At 40.7% G+C, this 17,905-nt stretch overlaps 1 protein-coding gene across 3 annotated transcripts in view; it reads right to left on the bottom strand.

Annotated features, from left to right (window-relative positions):
• The window catches only part of GLIS1 (GLIS family zinc finger 1), a 181,834-nt gene that overhangs the window by 82,703 nt on the left and 81,226 nt on the right, over nt 1-17,905 (bottom strand). For all 3 annotated transcript variants that reach the window (XM_039556169.1, XM_039556167.1, XM_039556168.1), the window contains exons 3-4: nt 15,308-15,506; nt 8,304-9,405 (exon numbers count right to left, since the gene is read on the bottom strand). In XM_039556169.1, the coding sequence (XP_039412103.1) occupies nt 8,304-9,405; nt 15,308-15,506 (1,301 nt within the window). The remainder of the gene's footprint in view (nt 1-8,303; nt 9,406-15,307; nt 15,507-17,905) is intronic.

Here is a 17,905-nt window from a genome sequence, read left to right as displayed (position 1 = left end):
CCAAAGTAACAAACAAATGTGTCACATTGAGAACTGAGATACTGCATAAATGACTGTATAAAGTTTTTAATGTGCACTAAATTCCTCCTTCTCCCCCGAGACTACACTATACAGCCTCTCTGTTGCCTACAAATGCAGATTAACATTTTTATTAAATGACATGGGTTTCACTAATACAAAGTATTAAAATGTATTGGCCTAATAAGAAATATTATTAAGTATATCGCTGGCACGGTTTTTAAACAATATTTAATTTTATGGCTTTTTAATTTGACCAAGCCCTCTGCCAGGTGATACAAACTATTTTTCCTTCTTTAGGTTAATCACTATTCAGAGAGGCCAAATCACTGAGAATTCTGAACAATTCCTACCACTTTTAATAATCCCCACAGAACACATACAAAGGAATAAAACAAAGCCAAGCACTTAACCTCAAGAAACACAAGCACAAATACTTTGTTTAAAATTGTAGAACTTCGAAGATCTCCACCAAGCAGCCAAGTTTTCCACCAAATGACAGGATTAATAATATTCAGAATCAAGGGGTTTTTTTATAAGTTAAATTTCAGGGGGTAAAAAGGAAATTCTTCTCTCACTGCTCCTAGGTATTAGGTTAACTGCAGACTGCCTTTAAATCACTGAATGCACCATGCTTTCCCAGATCTTCTGGAGACAACTCACCCTCCCAAAATGATGCTGGATGCTGCAGAATTACGGTTTTAGGACACAGCTTCTGGACACATCTTTGAGGTACTCTTGAGGTGTATTAAGATATTCCTACAGGAAAACAGGTAGTTCACAATTACATTTCCTGCCCTGTAAAACTTCTTAGTAGAGTGGAGAATGCATTTGTTGAGGGTGTATCACTTATCTTCACTACTGTGCAGATTTAAACAGTAAAACCAATGGATGATTCACTCCAAGGCAGGAGAGACCGTGAGAAAGAAACCTTGTCACACTTTTGCTACATGGGAAATGGTGAGCTACAGAAATCCTGAAGAGTTATTGCAAACCCAGTGCTTACAGGCTGGAAAGCCTTTCTCCCTTTTTGCTCTTCAGATGTGATTATTTGATAAAATCCATTGATCTGCACGGCAAAGAAAGTGATCTTGTGGTGCAGCTGGAATGAATTGGGAGTTAGGAGGCTGTTTGCAAGATATCTTCAAAAGGTGATGCCCCATGAGAGGTTTATAGGTCTGTGCTGAGACTGGGGTTTGAATAAATCTCCATGTAGAGTTTTATCCAGAGCCAGGCCACAGAAGAGCTGGAAATAATTCCGAGTGTCTTAATATGAGAAAGAATCACTACTTGCTGAGTTTTGTGGGACAAGAGGATAAAGATAAAAACACAGTATCGAGATGTCATTTTTGTATGCAAACTAGGCAAAGGGAAGGGAAAGGAGCCTAAAATAAATTTTCCAAAAAAGACCTGGGAGACATGCCTAGAAGTTTGTTTGGCAGCCAGACATGGTAGGTCACGACTAATAAATTTCACTTTTCGAAGCTGGGCATACTTCAGCCTGTATTATTTGATAAAGAACATGAATGACTTTGCTTGGCGTGGAGGAGTTCTGGTACAACTACCCCTCCTGTGTGCCACAAGGGTGCCAGCAGCACAGTCCTTGTGGAGAACCACTTTTAATACAAAACTGTTCCCTTCCTTTAAGACACTCTCTGTCAATCAGACCACTGTCAGGTATTTGTCAAAAGCTCAGTGTTTAGGATTCTGACAAATATCTGTGGCTTTGTAGGAAAGTGGATCATTTTCCTTGTACTCAAATCAGGTCACAGTTGGAACTGTGGTACAAAAATATGTGTTTCAGTAGCCAAATCAGAACGCTGAAGAATGAAGAAAAGATAAACCAGTCCAGGACGAGCTGAAATATAATTGATTGAGGGACTGTACTAACAAAATAAAAATACTGAATAAATCAACCGGGAAAAAGCTTTTAAACAAAAAAAAAGTGTCTTTGTTTAACCCTTATTCATTCTGAAACAGAAAGTAAAAAACGACGAGTTAAAATAGTGACTCATTTCCAAAAGAGCACATTGTCTATAAAATGTAAGTAGTAACATAATCCTCCACTCCTGTTCGCTGTCCCCCATCACTTGCTTTTCAAATTGAAGGTGACCCAGATTCACTAATGGCTTTCTTTTCAGAGCTTTACTGTGATACTACTGCTGGTTTGAAAAACCTGGTGAAATACCTAATAAAATTTCTATCATGGAGGATGGAAATTAATATCCATGCTTTTGTCACAAGGCAATCTGTTCCCTAAACGTGTTCACTACCTGCCTATCACCTTACCTTCAGCAGATACCAAGTATTGTTAGTGGAAATTGTCCAACACTGAGAACCATAATAGTGGCAATTAATTACTATATCCTATGGCAGGGAGTTCCACAGGGGGAGTGCCCACTATGTTGTGGTGATATTCCTGTTAATATCCCACTTTGTTTCTTATTTAACACACTGAATGAACAGCAATACCTACCCACAGTCACCAGATCTGTATAAATGTATCAGGAAATCTTCAGAAGTATGTTTTAAACAGGTCCCAAATTACTTAATAATTTATCAGGTCAAATGAAATTAAACCTAGTGGAATTAAATGTTCTTGTAGGATAAAGAAAGTACGTATTTGAAAGCCTCCTCCATGGAAGCTTCATGCTATACCTCTAACTACCATATTCCATTTCTCAGATCTCTTCAGTGTCCTGTACAACATTTTTAAGGCACACAAGTGAACTTGAAAACCATTCTGCATTCTGGCAGCAACACTCAGAATTTACTTAATTTTAATTTATTTAGATTTATGCAAAAAAAAAAAAACAACAAACAAAAACAAACCCCAAAAAAAACAACAACCCTGGAAGTATGTCAGCCAGACCTAACCCATATCAGACTGCTGGAAAGTAACAAAAAAGGCAGCCAGCCTTGCTTGGTCAGAGCACAATTCCATCAGGTCCAGCATCCTACACCATTTTTCTATCAGCCTGATAAAGCAGGTGCACCTCATAGAATGTCCTGAAGGCCAGCAATCCCAGGACCAAACTGGGAGGTTGATAACCCTTCAGGAAAACCCTGGCAGCTCCTCCCTCTGCAGCCCAGCTCAAGAAGGCAGGTCTCAAGCCCCAAGGGCAGTGCAGGGCCATTGCACTGTACTCATCTGCAGTTCTGTCCTACTGTACTGGAACACAGGACAATCCCATTCACAATGGAATCTGGGCTCAGTAATTTCTACCGCTTTTGCTCTGCAAGATCTGTTAGTGTGGAGCTTTCCTGTGGGCAGACACAAGTTCAAATTCACCAGCTGGCTAGGCATGAGCTGAGAGAGAGCCAAGCCTAAAGCCCGTTGCCAGCCTGCCCTCCAGTGCTGGGGCACGCTTAAACCCATTTGTACTGCCCTGGAGTCTGCAGTGGGCTTTGCAAACAAACAAACATTGTGTTTCCACAAAACCACTGAATTGCTGTCTGCTCCTCTAATCAGAGTGTTTTTAATGCTGAGGTTCCTTGACAGTATCGGGAAATGCCATCAGAGACCTAATAAAAAGAGAGATCTCTGCTGAGGCAGCTTTGATAGAATGGATGTTTCCTACTATTGACTTCAAAGGAAACAAAGCGAGCCTAATATTATTGTTGTTTTTTTAAAGCACTCCTTTGGCATCAGTGCATGACACCCTCCACTCCAAAAGCTGAAAATACTTTCCAGACTTCCACAACATTCCCCCGAGTCAGGCATGGAAACTCATTGTTTAGGTGAAGTAACTCACAAGCCGATAAGCTGCTGCACACAGACTGATTTTCCCCACAGATGCAGGGCTGTCCCTGAGACTCCTCTGTAGCTGTAACCCTGTAGAAATCTCGTTTCTCACCCTGCTTTGCTGGACACATGCTCCCCATGGACTGCAGACGGCATCAGACTCAACGTCTACTGAGAACAGAGATTCCACGCTGGTCTCCTCAGAAACAGAAGCAATAATACTAATCTGCTCCACAGGCATTCTCCTGTATTCCCAATAACCAGGTCGCTGCCCATGAAGTGTTACAGATGCAGCCAAGCCTTCTGATGAAAGCTCTCACACACTCACATCATGTCAAACCACCTGCGTCAGAGACGTGCGGTAAAAAAATAACAGGAAGTTCAGCCAGAGCACAATCTTTTGTGCAATCTGTACAAAAATCTGTTTCATAGGTGAATTGCAAATTGTTAGTTTGTATGAAGTGGTGATTGGAACACAAGATCTGCACTGGAATGCTGGAATTGCCTAAAGACACCTTTAGGCAAGTTACTTATCTTCTCTGTCTCAATTTCCCCATGTTTAATGCAGTACCTATGGTGTCTCAGCCTTAGGGATTCAGAAGAACTGACTACAAACAGCAGAGGTGCTGAATTTCACTGTGTACAATACAGCACCCAAATAATTCCATTCAGACTCCTCCCAAACGGAGTATGGTGAATATGTACATGAAAAAAAGATTCTGCTTCAAAGTCTTAATTCTCTAGGCAAACACACAGAAACAGATCTAGGACACACGCAGGAGGCATTTGTTTCTTTGAAATACAAAAACTGAAGACATTAACAATAAATATTACCCATCCAGCTCCTTTCATGGATATCACATACATTATGATACCCAATTTCTATAAACACTAATTACACATGTAGAAATTACACAAAGATAAATCATTTACCTTGATCCTGTCTGGGGAGGCCCCATAGCACATATGAATGCAACGATGGGAACATATTTTCTACTCGTTATGAAGCCACAAGAGTGCAAGAGGGTAAACTAATAAGCCAAGCACAGATTTGTCCAAATCAAACAATTCTAGATAACTAAATGAGCAGCTCTGTATTTACATTTGCAAGCAGAGGCTTAAACCAAGGATGCAATATCTGGAGATGAGCACACTTCTACTCACCAAAGTATTCGAAGAACTGAAAGGCAGCAAAAGATGCAGTTATGAGAAACTTTTTCCCTTTTTTTTTTTTATAAAAACCATTTAAGCTTGCTAATTTTTGCTGTCTCAGACAATCAAAATTCCAATTGTCTGGGACATCAAATCTAAAAAAGCATGAAATTAATCTTCAGAAGTTAAAGTCTTAAAGGCATTGCATCATTATTTTTGTTGGATATATTTTTGATTATAATGCAGATGAACCCCAAATTTAATAAAACTAAAATAACATGAGTTAAGTATGAAACATAACAGGATATTGCAAAGAGATTAGGTAGTTTCCTTTAGACTACTTGCAGAGCTCAAGGAAAAACCAAACGGAGGGACACAATGACGAGAAGGCACTGCTTAATTAGAATATTTAACGGAATATGAAAACAGAATATTCATAGTACTGGCCTTGGCAATAGAACACAGTGAGCAGAACACAGACCCGAAACATCAGCAGTGCTCCACACCAGATCCTGTTTTGCCTGTTGCCTGTCTGTAGTAGAGAAAGAAGCAGGCTTGCTAAATTCAAACCAGCTGCAACGATGAGAGTGTTACAGTTGGACTGAAGGAAGCTTACCTCATGAAAGTATTGTGGAAACTGCTGTTGGAAAGATAATAAAAGGATTAACTGCAGTTTTAGTGAACCATTTACTTTTCAATCAAAATGTCTCATGTATTTCCTGTTCTCAAGTAGCTTGAATTCCAAAATTCCTTTGTCTATTACAGTACATAGTAGCAAAGCCTGTCATAAGAAATTAATAATTTTACATGGAAAAGTACTTTTATGTATGAGGGCGGGGTGCTGCTCACTGTTAGCTTCTCCTGAGCAGTTCATACCTAGTCAGGCAGTAATCTTACAGGGAAGAACGAGATCGAGGGCTTAAAAAGAAAGTACAATGGGTAATTGTGAACAGTGAAAGAAAATCTCCACTACAAATACCAAGAGATGCAAAGTTACTTTAACAGAGCTACAGCAAAAACGAAACAAAATCTCAGACCTCTACAGACAGAGGATGAATTGCCTTCTTAATTTGCAGGAATAACAGCACAATGATTACCACATCAAAAGAAAAGCCATCATTTAAAATGGCATGACATCACTGCACAATGCAAAACTGAACAGCAACCCCTGTTTCATGTGGAATGGAATGGAATCCACTGGGCAAATAATCCCCCACTTGGTATCAGTAACTTTAAGGAACCGTGCTGCAGCTTTGGATCCTGCCCCTGCTAGATCAAGCTCTTTCCAGGGTAGAAAACTAAATCTGCGAAGAAGACATGGGGTTTGTGTATTCTCTTGGATCCACTTCACTCCATGCAGAATTCCAGACTGCAACATTTAATACACGATACCTCTGCTGACAGTGGAAGGCTCTTATTGTGGGAATAGAAGAGTTAACTCCAGGTTGAGCAATGTAGAGCTCCCAATTCTGATTGGGCCATTCCATGTATGGGAACGACTACAGTATCTGCTCCAGTAAAAGAGATCTTTATATACTTACGTGCCAAGGCTATATACATATGCCATAAAAGCCACCTGCAATATCAGATGCAAAGGTTTTTCCAACCTATTCACAAAACCTTCAAGTGTTATCAGAAGCTGATACTTTAATGCAGATGAAATTAATTGAAAGTAGGACATTTTTAGCATTTGCTAAGATATTACATAATTTAGTATCTCTGGTTTACCATGTTTTCTGTAGGAATGGGAATGTAACATTAGAAATCTGCCATACAATACCTGTTAAATATGCATTTTTCAGGAAAAGAGACAAGTTCCCTTACCCACAGAGTCTACTGATCTTTCAGCACCACAGGAAAGCTAGGGCTTCATGTTTTAAGTATCCTTTCAGTTTACTTACCTACACTTTTGTTTGGAAAGAAGCAAACTTGCATTATCCTTTGATGATTTATAACTAAATGAAATTGATGCAGGGGAGGATAAATTCATTTGTATGTTTAGAAAATGTGATTGAGCTACTTCTGGAATTGAACCAGTCAACTCCTGCTTTTAAAGGAAAAAGAAACATGTAAGTCTTAGAGTGTTTCCATTTTTTCTTGGACATTTGATGGTATTCCCTAAGTATATGCACTGCTTCCAGTATTGTCTTAGGGAATACCCACTACACAGTGCAGACACTAAGATAATGTTTTTCATTTATCCAACGGAAGTAAAGTGATAATCAGAACAATCACTTACAGAGAAAATTTTTCTCTGCAAAACATTTTTAATACTCTTGTTTTCTTCCTTTTCCCTTCCATAACCATCACAGGCCTGGAAGCTTTTCCTATAAACATTCTTTCCTATTCCTCCATAGAAAGCTACAGCTTGCCATGGAAAAGTTTGTCATGATCTAACTTCCTTACAAGCATTTTCCATTGTATCATGCTCTGATCAAAACAATAAAATAGACATATAGCTGAAAATTCTGCCTATCAGGAACCCCAACCTGCTGCCGTAACCATTCCCTTTGTCTGGCCTTATTTGTGCGTGTGTGTGCGTGCACACGCATGTGGGTGTTACAAATGAGACTTTCCAAATTTCATGGCCCAATTTGGAAGTTTATGTCAAACTTGTTTTGCTTCATCTGCTTCAGTCAGGGTCTTATATCATTGTTGTTTCAAACATGTGGAAAGCTTAATGGAAGTCATTAACTTTTATTTTAGTTTGGCCATATTGTCATCATGGTGGGCAGATGCAGAGATGGTGTTATTCCCAAGATTCTCTTTTTGGAACTGCTGTTGTTTACATCTTCTTGATCAGAAGAGAACAATGGTTTTTACTTATTTTAAAAGCTCTGTCTTGCAAATTAAAAAAGCCCCTAACAACCTTTGAAAATTAATTAAATATATTCTTTTTATTCTTTTAACTGTTTAAAATCCTTTAACAAGTTTCTTTTTTTTGTCTAAACTACCATTTGAAGCTTTTGCACTCACAGCTCTATGGGTTATTGTTCAGTTGAAGGAATGAAAAGAATTTCATTAGATGTGTTTTATGTTTCTTGATTAAAAATGTCACCCGAGGCTCAGTGACTTTGTTTTACGTTAAATGACGGCTGTGTGCTTTGATCATCACTTTATTAGTGGTTTAATGAATATTAAAAAAACAAAGCACTGTATTAAAAGTTAAGCTCTTATATAAGGAAACTGAATCCCTTTTCCAAGAACTACATTATTTCTTACTCAATCATTTCCTTCTAGATTAAGGTTTTCTCCAATTCTCCTTTAGCCTGCTACAGACTAAGTTACAGGAAAGCACAACAATTATATTGGAATAAGATCGAAGAGGGAGCAAGAAAGAGAGCAGTGCAGTTATGTTTCTATTCAAACAAATGTAATCCAGACTTACCATGCACTTGTTTGGTTTTTCTCCAGAGTGAACCCTCATATGAATCAGCAGTTTGTAACGAGCATTGAAGGGTTTATAGCGGCGGACACAGCCTGCCCAGAAGCAAGTGAAGTCCTCTCCTTTCCTCTGGTCAATGTGAGTCTTTTCTATGTGTCTGACCAGTTCGTCTTGTTGGTCATAAGTGGCACTGCAGTCAATCCACTGACAGACCTGCTTGCCGCCGCTGAGGTCCTGCTCATCGCCGTCACTGGGCTGCAGGGGCTTGGGAGACATGGAGGCGTTGAGGTGAGGCAGTGTCCCTGGGGTCTGGCTGAGCTGCTGGTGGAGGTGGTAAGGGGGAGGCAGCCCCTGGTGATGGCGAAAAAGATCAGCAGTGGAGGAATAATCGTCAGCTGGTTCTTGTTTTAGGAAACTCACCTTCTGGGTGCTGTGCGAGGAGCTCTGGTGAGGAAGGCTTGTACCATTCATCATAAGGCTGAGGCTGCCATTCTCCTCGACTTGCTGCATTTGTATCTGCTCACAGTCACCTCTGTCACATTCAGCAGAAAGAGGTACAAGACATGCTGGAGGGGAGGGAATACTGCAAGGGTTTCCAGGCTGAGAGCAAGATTGGGGCTGAGAGGATTTTTGAGCACTGTGATGACTGATCTCCACAGGATGAGAGGAAATGCCAGCTGAGTTAGTTCGCAGTCCATTCACACAGGTGACCAGTGACGTCTGCGACGTGCGGATGATCGCTGTAATATCGATTCCTTCGGCTGAAGACGGCACAACAGAGATGCATCTCTTCTTCAGGTTGCTTGTTTGTAGCCTGGCCGAGTGCTGAGGGGTGCCAAGTGACAAAGAACCCAGGGAGGAGCTGTGTTCATTATTAAACAAGTAGGATGAAAGTGAATTTGTAAAGCTATTATTCATTAGATCTAGTTCAGGATGCAGACTACCGGAGGCTCTCAGCTCCATCCCCTCTGTAATCCTCCTATGTGTGGAAGCCTCAGACAGAACCTTATAATCACTGGGGCATTCTTGTTTAATGTGCTGAGCCGGGTGACTTCCATTCAGGCATGGAGCAGCAGAATCTACTGAGTCTTGAAACCTGGGTGACCTGCAATACAGTTTTCATTAACCATCGCTAACCACCACACAGTTTATGATTTTTGTACAAGACACAACACTTGTTAAGCCCTGCAGAATGGAAGCATGCGCTCTCTGGTGAATGTTGCCTGTCTAATGCAGCAATTACATCAAAAAGATCTGCAATGCTTCCTCTCCACCCTGTGTAAAGACAGCATCGTTTTACACAGGATTAATTTTACACACTGGGTTACACACGGAACAGAGAATCTTCCCTCCACTGCCACAGGAAGTTCATCAATTACAATTGAGGCTTTCAGTGCATAATAGATCGGGCAAAACAACAGCTGAGAATGAAGTTTGAGAGCTTTGGGCATTTTTGAATTATTCAAATATTGTCATTTTACTCAGAGCACACTGGGAAAATGCCTTGGCATTCTTGTTGACACAAAAAAGGCTAGCTGAGCTTTGCTTACATGTCAGAGACATGCTTTCCTTTGTTAAATTAAAAAAGGAGCCAGATCACTGGAGAAAAAAGGAATACAGCAGAAGAACTGCTTCCTTCAAACAGCACTCCAGAATCAATTTGAGATCAGCTGAGTATTTACTTCCACAAAGTAAGTTCACAGCCAGTAAATTTTAAATGGCAGCCTATGTACTCCCATCTCCATTTTTCATAATAAAGAGTACGTGGGACTGTAAATCACAATTCTCTCCTGCAGAAGTGATTTTTCATCTTTTTTGATGTGTGTTGAATCCATTCACTGAGGAAGCAGAACCTTGAGGAACTCCACAAAAGACTTTTCAGAAAAGCACTGCATTAGGAAACATTTCCTCCGAACATTTTCTTCCAAGCAGTTAGCAACTGCTTTATGGCTTAAAATAAAACATTTTATCTCAGCTATAAACATTTACTGTGGATGATCCAACTGTGTGTTTTTTCTTGGGACCAGAGGGTGCTCCTTACATATCCCTAAAGCATGGGAGGGTTTAACCTATGGCTTCATCATGCCAGACCAAGGAGAGGAAACCGTACATCTGTGTGCAGGAAAGCTGTACCTGGGCTAATAAACCCTCCAGAGAAGTGCCCCAAGGCTCTTAAGCTGACATGTTCCACTTAAATGAATTTTGTGCTTTTTTGATGCTAGCACCACAAAAGCTGAAGAGAAGCCAACAATTTGGCAACTTGTGTGTGACACCGCAGCTAAGACAGATCTGACACATTTTAAAGCGTGAAACGTGTACATAAAAGTATTTTGGACATTTATACACTAAACAATGAAGCTGCTGAATAAACTGCATTTATTTTACACCTTAGATTATTTTATCGCTATTATTTCCATTAATCCATCACTAATACTAAGATGGGAAGCTGGGATGACTTCTAAAACTTCCTTGGTAACAGCTCTCAAAAGAACAGAAAGGGCTGGAAAAAAATAACAACAATAAAAAGCTTCAAAAAGACTTCCTTCCCATGAAATTACAGTTGTCAAAAATTGACACCTGTCTGAGGCACACAAGTGGCAACACTGCGTTCACTACTGACAGGTTTCTAAGCTCCAACAGGGCTTAATATAAAAAATCCCTTTAAGATCATGAGAGAAGTTAAATTCCCCACCATTCACTGATATAGAACAATCAGATTGTTCACTTGCCACCAGAAATTTTAAAACAGTACATTTAAAAATTTTAGAGGTTTCCATAAACCATTATTTATAATTTCTCCCTTTAGGTTTGCACAGTTGTTCTCAGGGTAAACTTAAAGCACCTGTTTCTGCAGATGGTAAATTTATATTTAAAAAACCCAAACCCAACAATATTCATACATTATTTTTTAACATTTACAGAACAATATGTCTGTAAAATATGTGGCTTAAGTATACTTTTATTGCACATGTTTGGGAAACCCTGCTCAGTAGAAAGCATGGTGTTTTAAACTCATTCTGAGAAAGGCTTTACAGCATGCCATGCCAGGCACAGCATTTCCTATTACTTGGTTTCTGCTGCACGAAAACTCTTCTAAATGATTCAGTTTGTATCATAGTTTAGTGGTCCCAAAGCCTCAGGCTAAAGTAAACACAACACATTTCCTACATCACATAAAGCTAACCCAAGCCTTACATTTCTGCCTGTGATAATTGGGGTCATATTATTAAGCTTTATGTAAAGCTCCCATCTTGCCAGAAATCCATGAGAGAAGTTTGGTTTTTGACTAAGCTGGAGTCAATGCAGAGTACCTGCAGGATGGACATAAACACCCCTGTCCTGAGAAATACCAGGTTTCCAAAACCCCCAGGAACAGTGACCTGCATTTCCAGCACAGGGTCTTACTGAGAGCCAAGACTGTACTGGTGTGATGTTGCAGTGCTGATTCTGAGACACACAAAAAAGAGTTCTGAACCAAAAGACAAGCTGGAATGCCTTATTTCAAAAGCAAATGGGATGAGGGCACTAAATTCATGCTTCCCATTGCCACAGACATGTCTTATCCATTCTCTGCCTACAAAATGATAAGCACAGGCTGCTTGTGCAGATCAGAACCAAGTCCTCTCCAGGACCTGCAACTTTCTCTGCAGCACTGTATATTCATATACATTATATATCCCATGTTAGTTAACTCTGCTGGGAAAATCTGACATTCCTTCAATTTCCCACTGTTTGAATGTTGGGGTACCTGATGTCAAGGTTGCATTAATGCAAATTTCCTGTATTCCTGGCAGAATTTTGCCATCACTATTCTAGGGAAAGCCCTGTTCATTCCTCCCAGTCCTGGGGGGGTTGGAGGGAGAAGGGGCACAGAGACAAAATCAATGCAGGAGCGACACAAGGTGTCTGGCAGCCAACTTGCAGGGTGGCTTCCTCTTATACCCATTGACTCTTTGCCCATGGCATCTTGCTGTTACAGTCAGGGAGCAGATTCCAGGCCTGGTACCCACAAGCTGTGCTGGCCATAAAGATTTCACAATCTCTGGACAGCAGCCAAACATAAATGCATATAAAATAAACAGGCAAGATGAGAGGGACAAAGCAGAGCAGGACAGTGTAAGAAGCACCATGTGGACACACGGATCTGCCTGAGCAGCTCTGGACAGCTTCCAGATAAGCAATCCTGGAAACAGAGTGGGGTCAGCAGAAGAATATACCCCACAACCCTCTCTTCAAAGGGAGCATCCATGCACTAGGGATGGACAGTCTAAGGGAACAGAATTGCTGCTTAAGCTCATGAAAGCTGAGTGTAAGGCCTTTGAAGAGTAACAGCAGCCTCTCAGAGGATACTGAGGCAGTGTTTCCTAAGAGACTCCCTTACGTGGTAATTGGAGCCAGAGCACGAGGCCAGTAGCACCACACCAGAAGCGCTGCAGTTCCCAACTGCCCTCAGAGGAAAAGATGACTGTATCTGAAATCTCCGGATTATTTACAAAACATACATGCCTTCAATTGCCACTGGAAATGTGCACCCGGTGATAACTGACAGTTTTAAGAAGCTGGAGGGGATTGTTCTGCTGCACATCCAGGGACCCTGTGCAACAGTATCCGAGCGCTCTGATGTCTTCCCTGGGTTTTACATGCTGGGCACTGAGCGCAGTGTGGGCGGGTTTGCCGTGGCTGATAATGGATTATTTGACAAAAGGCCAACATTAGCTGTGTGCTGCCTCCAGTTGTGGTGAGGAAGGTATTGGGACTTTTCCAGTCCCACACACACTGCATTCACAGATAGAATGTAGCAGCAATTACACTGCACAACTTAAAAGTTATTAACTGAGTGGGAAAAAGGAGCCAGGAAGAAGAGGGATCATGATTCTTTGACTAAGTAGTCATCCCTAGAATACAGTTTAAAAAGAAAGCAATTTTGGGGAGAAGCTGAAGAGGATACCTAGTTTCAGTGCATTCAAGCAAAAAAAGAATAAAAACAGTCAAAACCCCAAATCCTGAGGGAGATTCTTGATTGCTAGGGAAGGTGCTCCCTGGTTTGTTTGGCTTTTCCTTGGATGTTCCATAACCTAGAAATGCACAGTGGCTCAAAGTTCTACCCAGAGACACTGTTTGAATTTGTGTCTCCCTTTATTTCTGTGCTGGTCATTAGAGCTGGGCAGAACAACCAAAGACAGTTTGCCCTCATTTCCATGTGCTCCAATATCTGACAATTCCAGCCCTACTTCTCTCATCCATTTTCTGATGAAGGCTCAGATCTGGGAAGGCACAGAGCACCTTTGGCTCCCACTGATTTCACTCCTCTCCTGGGCACTCACTCCCACCTCAGTTATATTCTCCTGTTTTCAGATCTTCAGGGAAAGACCATGTTTTCTGTTACTTGCTTGTCAAGAACCTTTAGCATCACAAACACCATGAACAGAAATTGTCTGAAATGCTGTCCACCTTCTCTCAAATGCTAAGGTTTTGGCTGTGTGTCTCATGAAAAGCTCTGTGATATAATGAGACACTGTGTTTATGAGGACCACAGAGCAGAGCTGGGCATTGGCTTTACCTTGCAAATCCCATGCAGACAAAAGCACTATTAGTCAGGTGGACATACAAGCAGAGCATGACCAGTGGGACACAAAAACAACCTGTAATGGAGTGGAAGGGTCCTTTAGGATATTCTCCAAACATTTCCAAACTTAGAGGCAGCAGAGTCTCAAGGCTTTAGACCATGCCACAAAGCAGAGGGGAGGGAATCAGGCCTATCACCTGCTGCTTTCTCATGTTATGCAGCTGACAATCCTTTATGTTGTTCTGGGAATCTTCTTCCAAATGGGGGCTGGAAGGGGCTCATATTTCTGAGGGAGGGTACTGTGATGCCAGGTATGAAGGTATCTGTCATTTCTTCATTATAGATTTTACAAAAAGGTTCAAAATGATCTAAGCAGAGTATTCTCTTCCTCCTTTTGTTTGCTCCTGCCCTAATTACCTTTGTTTCATAATTGTCCTCACTGACAGAATGAAAAAAAAAGTTGATAACTACCAGTCCCACACTGAGCCATAAAAAAATCAGGAGGGAGCAGATTTACATCCAGCTGTAAAGGCATCTACAAAATCCTTGTAGCAATAGTAGATAATTCTGTTATGTGGCATGGATATTATTTATCCTTTTCAAGCAAACAAACATGCAAAAAAGTCTTTCCACTTGCTTGCCACATTACCGTGCCTCCTTCTCCTGAAAACACAGATGTTCTTACCCCACCAGTAAACTGAAAAAGGGAAACAAGGCATGAATATGTATAATAAAATCAGGAACAGTCAGATTTTCAAGACCAAGCTGTAGGCCGTATTTCCTGTTGCTATGACTATGGAAATTTCAGCCTGATAGTTCCATCCACAGAGTGCCAAATATTCCAAGTACCTAAGATAAAGACTGCAACTTTATTGAGGTTTTTCTTTTCTACAGCTCTTCAAGAAGGTCAAGATTATTCCTATTACATCCCCTGCCAAAAAGCAGCATAATTAAAATAGATGGACAGATTTTAATTTGTAGCAGGTTTCTATTCACAATGGATGTCTGTTTAGGGTACTTGTTTAAAATCTGGTAATGTTAAATTTGTAACAACAACAAAAAAATAATGGAGTTCTGTGTTTTCATATAATTAATTTATAGCAAATGTTTAAATAGAGATTCTGTTCATAGCATATCCAACTACAGTGTATATATCAAAACCAGAGACCAAATTTTCACATTACGGCCTTAAAAACAAGTACTAAGGATGTGGCTGCATGGGAACACTGCAAATGCTTCATTAAAGCAAATGCTGTAGAAATAAACGTGGCACTAGCTTCCTGTAGGTTTGATGGTGGCATGCCAAACCACTGTGTGGGAGACACACAGCTCCACTGGGCTGGGAGTTAAGTATCATCCCTGCCTCCCAGGCAGTGATTTGGTGACACCATGGCATTGGGGTGGAGCCAAGCGCTCAAGCTGGTAAAACCTGGAGCGATACCTGAGATCCGAGTGCGCCAAGTTGAGCTGGCCCACATGCAGCAGCCTCTCCCGGGACAGCGCGTGCTCTCGCATCAGGGAGTTCCCCGTGTGCAGGAACAGCCCTTGCCTGCAGACAGGCACTGAGCTACTCGTCATCTCCATGTCCATCATGTTCTTCTTCTCAGAGATCAAACTGCAGTGATTGTAGCCACCGTTCACTGTCAAAAAAGTAAGTAAAGAAAGATAAGGCTTTGACTAAGAACTTTCTCCACTGACAACTACTTTGTAAACTCATTTTGGATTTCCTTCCAAAATTCTTGTATTTACAACAAGGCAGTGGAAATGAAAGGTTTCACAAGGAAGCAACATTTAATTGCAAAGGAATTTGGATCTGTAAACTATGGTTGTTTATGTCTCATTGTACAGAAATGCAGCATTTTCTGGCCTGCACAGTCAGTTGTATTTGGTGGGTTCAGACCGAGGCGTTTCAGATCACTCTGGATGCATTTCAGCTTATAGTGGGTCTTCTGACTATTAGCTCTGCCCTGCCTGTAACCATGACATAAATTATCATTATATCCTCTGGAGTCTACAGCTCCATCGGGCTTTATTCCATTCCCATTCTGGCTTCATCCCATCATAATTTAACTCACCTCAGGGTTAACACCTACCTTAGCAAGACTGTATAATAAGACTTTTGACTGTTAATTGGGGTAGATGAATCACATTTAAAGGGTAACTAAATACACTGTTGAATGCTGTAAGTTTTTCAAGGCCACACCACCAAGAGAAGATGGTAAATCAATCATATTACAATACCCAATTCACAGTTCCTCTCTTTCCAACAGCAGAGTTACCTGGAATACAGTCAAGATGTATCTTCCCTCCAAAATACTGTAGATCCTTTTTTATGTTTAAGATTTATACTGCACTTGTAATAAAACACTTTCTTTCATTCCCCAAATGATACAAGTCTGAAATTCACCAGGGCTTTCTAAATATGTACTTTACCAATTTTATCATATTATCAAAACATAGAAACTTGAAGCTTCCACCACAGCTCAGCAATACCAACTGTAGCACACACTGATACCTGTTTGTGTGAAGACAGAGATTTCCTAGAATAACATGAACACTATCCCTGTGCTGTCAAAAATAATTATCTTCTCTTGTAGCTGTCAAATCAGAGAACACATTCGCTCTCTGCAAAGGAACAGAACACTTATGCCAAATCCATGAAATCTGTGTTTCAGTCAATCCATTTGCCTTCACGAAGTACCTTACAGATTCAATAGTAAGAGCTAAAAATTTCTTGCACAACAGTGCCCTGAGTGCAGTTGCACTTGCACCAAAGCCTCTGAAATGTGCTCACCACATGTGAGCTGGAACAATGACGGACAAGGAACAACAGCAGCAGCTCATGGGTTTTTTCTCCCCACAGCAACTAAAAACAGAACTGTGAGATTATCTCCGAACACAGACAACCCAAGTGTTCAAGTGTCCAAGCACACGTGAAAGCGAATTCATTCCCTCTAAAAAAAAGGGAAAAAGTCCATTTTACACCACTGTAACTGAGAACAGAATCTGGCCCTCTGACAACTGGCTGTTCTATACCATATTAATATCACTGGCTGGCACACATAAGATTTAAGCACTTTCCATGTCTGGAACCAGATCTCTTCTTTCACTGGTATCGAGGGGCCTTTAACCTACATTCTGTAACTTACCAATAACAGATGAAAAGAGCACACACTCCCTTGCCTTCGACCAGAGGGTTCACCCTGCTTGCATTATACCATAGCCGTTCCATAAATCCATATAAAAACTAATCCTAATTTACAGAGAGTAAATCTAATAAAAGCAGAATGGTTTCCAGAAGGATCTCATGGAAGTGGAATCCATCAAGGTAACTTCTGTCTTTTTGTGTCCTGCAGTTTTGATTTCTATCTTCACATGCAATTGTTAGCGAAGGGAATGGAAGGAGGTGATACAGTAGAGTGCAAAGGCTGCAATCAGGCAATTCCTTCCATATGAGTAATCAAGTTAGTTCAATTTTGGATATCTTGCTTCTTTCATTCTGGGGTAACTGACTTTGGGGTAGCTTTTTCTTGATTTATGCCAGATTAAGTCACGTGAGAATTGGTCCCATGGAATGGGATGAGGCTACACACCTCGGGAAGGACAGCTCACGCTGGTCAGGATGTGTAGGGTCAGCCCTACATTGCTCGTTAGGAGCAAATTCTCCTAGAATAAAACAGAACATTTCCTTACACAAAGGTAAACCTGTCTGCCCAACGAGATCAATATTTAAAACACCCCTATGAAAGGACAATAGTTCTCTTTCTTTCCCAGGGAACACCTTGTTTACCATTCAGGAAGGCTTCACCCTTACTAACAAAATTAGCTACTAAGGCTAAGAAGATAAGAGCAGGAGAACTTACCAAAAGGGTAATTATTCAACAATAAATGCATGTTGCAGTGCTTTGGAGTTTACCTAATTAAGACCAATGAACAAATAACTGAAAGATGTCTAATTGAAATGACTCACATTCAAAATAGAGACAGATTTGAAATATTTGCCCAACATACTAGATATCCCCAGAGAGCTGTGGGTTTT

The sequence above is a fragment of the Corvus cornix genome, chromosome 8, assembly GCF_000738735.6.
Source record: "Corvus cornix cornix isolate S_Up_H32 chromosome 8, ASM73873v5, whole genome shotgun sequence".
NCBI lineage: Eukaryota > Metazoa > Chordata > Aves > Passeriformes > Corvidae > Corvus > Corvus cornix.
Note: the sequence above shows the minus strand (reverse complement) of the source record. Positions and strands in the feature narration are given on the sequence as shown.